This window comes from Sceloporus undulatus, unplaced genomic scaffold (genome assembly GCF_019175285.1).
Source record: "Sceloporus undulatus isolate JIND9_A2432 ecotype Alabama unplaced genomic scaffold, SceUnd_v1.1 scaffold_1388, whole genome shotgun sequence".
In the NCBI taxonomy this organism is placed as follows: Eukaryota; Metazoa; Chordata; class Lepidosauria; order Squamata; family Phrynosomatidae; genus Sceloporus; species Sceloporus undulatus.
In genome coordinates, this window is record NW_024804308.1 from 1 (window position 1) to 4,201 (window position 4,201).

General features: G+C 52.7%; 1 protein-coding gene across 1 annotated transcript; it reads left to right on the forward strand.

The window, feature by feature from the left end:
- Positions 1 to 66: 66 nt before the first annotated feature.
- Positions 67 to 3,621, forward strand: LOC121917880 (the record flags this gene model as incomplete). Its single annotated transcript, XM_042443993.1, has 1 exon — positions 67 to 3,621. A coding segment is annotated over exon 1 (3,555 nt), but the record flags the coding sequence as incomplete, so codon positions are not given.
- Positions 3,622 to 4,201: the final 580 nt, after the last annotated feature.

Below are 4,201 nucleotides of genomic sequence, written 5' to 3' on the forward strand. Positions count from 1 at the left end.
TGAAGTTTGTTGTGGATCTTTGGCCAGAGTATTTCCAGAGTCTCACAGTTTGCCAAAACTCACAAAATGACGACCAAGGAATCTCCGTCACCAGGAAAGGTGCCAGCCGCTTCAGGAGGGAATTCGGAGTGGGAGAAATCTCTCGAGGACGCTGAGCAGCGGGGAGCCAGACCCAAGCAAATGGGCGGTGGAGGCAGACTACTGGAGGAGCTGTGGTTCCCACTCCCGGAGGAAGAGAAGAAACGCCGCAGAGCCGGCAGAGTAACAGCTTGGGACCAAGCTGTGGGAGAGGCCATGCTGAGGGCGCCTAGGGAGGAAAACCTGGCAGATGAGGTGGCAGGCCTTAAGGAGGATTTGAGGGAACTGAAATCCCTGATGTCTCAACTAACTACCAGAGAGTCAGAGCAGCGGGAGAATCACTCCACCCCCAAGCCGGCGACGGATGCGTTCGGCGAGGGCTCAGAGGAGGAGAGCGACGAGGAGGCAGAGACTACCTTGAGCCCCCACTCACGACGCGGCGGTCTAAACACGGGCCCCAGGAGGGGGAGAGGAGAAACTGAGGCGCTGAGGGAGCTCCTGGCTAGCAAGCTGGAAGCCAAATTTAACGGGGATCCGGAACAGCTCCCTTTTTTCCTGGCTCAGGTGGCGGGACACATGAGGACCAGAGGAGACTACTTCCCGGACCAAGGAGAAAAGGTGTGCTGCGTGGCTGGAAGGTTGGAGGGCCAGGCGGCCCAGTGGCTGGTGCAGCTCTACGACTGCAGGGCTCCGGAGCTGCAGAACTTGGGGGCCTTCATGACAGCGCTTCGAGCACGATTTGAAGATCCCTTCCGAGTAGACCGCGCTAAAACTAAATTCATGACACTGCAACAAGGTAAACGATCCGTGGGGGAGTATGTGTTAGAGTTTAGAAGCGTGGCCGCGCAGATCCCAGATTTCCCAGAGCCCATGCTGGTTCGTCAGTTTCAGGATGGACTCAACTCCGAACTACTAGAGTGGGTGCTGATGAGAGGGAACCCAGAGGGGCTGCAGGAATGGATGCGGTGGGCTGGAGAAGCCGAGACCACCAAGGAGCGAGTGCGACTGGCCAAACATCGGGCGGCTCTTCAACAGGGCAAGGCTATGGTAAAGCCCTCAGGAGGAGGCGCCCAGCAGCACCCAAAAGCGATGAGGGAGTCTGAGAAACAGCGCAGGATGAGGCTGGGGCTCTGCTTGGCTTGTGGCATGAAGGGACATCTCATCGCCAAGTGTCCAGAAAGGGCCGGCGACAAGGCCACCGGCAAGGCGCCGCCGAGCTCCGGAGGGGGAGCGAGAAGGGAGACTGCGGGGCAAGTTACCCACCCAGGGACTGGAGCTCCACGTTTTGAGGCGCACCAGAAGGATGCAGACCAGGACGGGAACATCCCAACTGTGGTGAGTGGGGGAGTGCCCATTTATTTTTTGGAAGTGAAACTTGGGCACAAGCGCAAAGGAACTATGGGAACTTTGCTGGCAGCCTTGGACTCGGGTTGCACCAGGTGCCTAATGAGCCCTAAAACCGTGCAGGAATGGGGCATTAACCAAGAGCCTCTACCTGAGGAGATCCCGTTCATGCAGATGGATGGCTCCATAATGGGGGGGGGGGTGCCCAGTAGGACACAAACAGAACTTTTAACGTTGAAAATTGCTGGACACCAGGAACCCATACAGTTCGTAATTGGAGCCACTCAGGGCTGGGACTTGGTGCTAGGCATAGATTGGCTGGCGCAGCACAACCCGGCTATTAACTGGAGGAACATGCGGTTGACTTTTAACGACCCAGGCTGCAAGCAGCATCTGAGGTTGAAAGGACACTCGTCCGCCGAGGATAGTCAAGCTTTGACAATAAAAATGAGGGGCCCCTGTGCCATGAGCGCAGGGACCGGGGCCCGACCTCCATTAGGGTTCCCAGAGGTATATCGAGATTTGGGGGAGGTTTTTGAAGAAAAGGAATGTGATGTGCTGCCCCCCCACAGGGACACTGACTGCGCAATAGAACTGAACCCAGGGGTTGCCCCACCTAAACCAAAAATGTATCCCATGACACCCCGAGAAATGAGCACGCTTAAGGAATTTATTGAGAAAAACCTGGCCAGGGGGTTTATTCGCCCTTCCAGCTCGCCTTTCGGGGCTCCAGTGTTTTTCAGGGAAAAGAAGGATGGAACCTTGAGGCTGGTAACGGACTATAAAAACCTGAATGCCATAAGCACCTGCAGTAGATACCCACTTCCCCTGATGAAGGATATGCTGAGTTGGCTATCCACAGGGAAGATTTTCACTAAGCTGGATTTGCGGGATGCTTACTTCCGAGTAAGAATCAAGGAAGGAGATGAGTACAAAACCGCATTCCATTGTCCGCTGGGGGCATTTGAATATTTGGTTCTTCCGTTTGGACTTTCGGGAGGTCCTTCTTGCTTCATGAAGCTTGTACATGAAGTATTGCATGATTTGCTATTTGAAGGAGTGTTAGTGTATTTAGATGACATTTTGATCTATTCTCAGGACCTAAATAGCCATGTGCAACTGGTCAGAAAAGTGCTGAAAAGGTTGCTGGACCACAAATTGTATGTAAAACTGTCCAAATGCCACTTCCACACAGATGCACTTGACTTCCTGGGGTACAGGGTGTCTACTCAGGGACTGCACATGGACCCCCACAAGGTCCAAGACGTTTTAAATTGGCCTGAACCCAAGACGCGCAAGCAGGTGCAGAGGTTCCTGGGATTTGCAAACTTTTATAGACAATTCATCCCGGATTTTGCTCAAGTGGCGCTACCTATTACTAATCTGTTAAAAACCTCGGAGGGGGAAGGGAGGAAGCAGCGAGGGCAGACCCCCATGGGGACAGAGAAACCCAAGCCATCTAACAAGATTAACTGGACTCCAGAATGCACTAAGGCGTTTGAAGCTTTGAAGCAGTTGTTTAGCTCAGAGTCAATACTTAAGCACCCCGACCCCGAGCAGCCCTTCGTAGTGCAGGTGGATGCTTCGGATGCAGCAGTGGGTGCAGTGTTATTGCAGCGGGATGAGGGGGGCCAGCTCAGACCTTGTGCTTATTCCTCCAAGAAGTTTGATTCGACGCAAGCAAATTGGCCATGCTGGGAACGGGAATCATTTGCTATTAAGTGGGCTTTAGACATTTGGAGGCAATTCCTGGAGGGGGCTCCCCACCCCTTCGAAGTATGGACGGATCACCGGAACTTAGAGGCACTGCAGACTCTGAGGCAGCTATTAAGCCCAAAACAGCGCCGATGGGCTAAAGATTTCTTTAAATTCAATTTTACCATAAAATTCATCCCAGGGAGGGAGAATGGGCTGGCTGATGGGCTTTCACGGATGCACGGGCCTGGGGAAAAGGAGGAGTTGGAGAAACAGACCCTGTTCACAGCACAACAGCTGGGGCTGGGGGTGACCACACGAAGCCAGACAAAAAGGGAACAAGAGCGGGCAGTCGCAGACTTAGACCCCCTATTACGAGAGATCCTCCAAGCCTACGAAGGGGATCTAGAACTTAATAAATTGAAAAGTGAATTACAGCAGACGGAACATGGATTGTGGGGCAAGGACAATAAGATATATGTGCCCGAGAACTTAAGGGCTAAGGTAATGACAACGTGCCATGATGTCAAGGCGGCGGGACATTGGGGATTTGTGAAAACTTGGCACAATCTGGCGAAGCAAATATTGGTGGCCAGGGGTGCGGAAAGAGGTGGAGAACTATGTTCAAAGCTGCGTGGTTTGCGCCAGAGCTAAGCCTAATACAGGGAAACCTAGTGGGTTGTTAAGGCCATTGGAAACCCCCACTCGGCCCTGGCAACACATAGGCATGGACTTTATTACAGACTTGCCTGACAGCAAGGGCAAAGACACCATTTGGGTGATCGCAGACTTGTTTTCCAAGCAAGTGCATTACGTGGGGTGTAAGGGGGTACCCAGCGCGCCACGGTTGGCAGACTTGTTCATCGAAAATGTGTACCGGTTACATTGTTTACCAGATAAGATAGTCTCCGATAGAGGAGGAACCTTTATTTCTCAATTTTGGAGGTGCTTACAGGACAAATTAGGGGTGCAATTAGCGTTGAGCACAGCTTTTCACCCAGCTACAGATGGTCAGGTGGAACGCACTAATCAGTGTGTGGAAAGATACCTAAGATGCTATGTAAACCACCTACAGGACAACTGG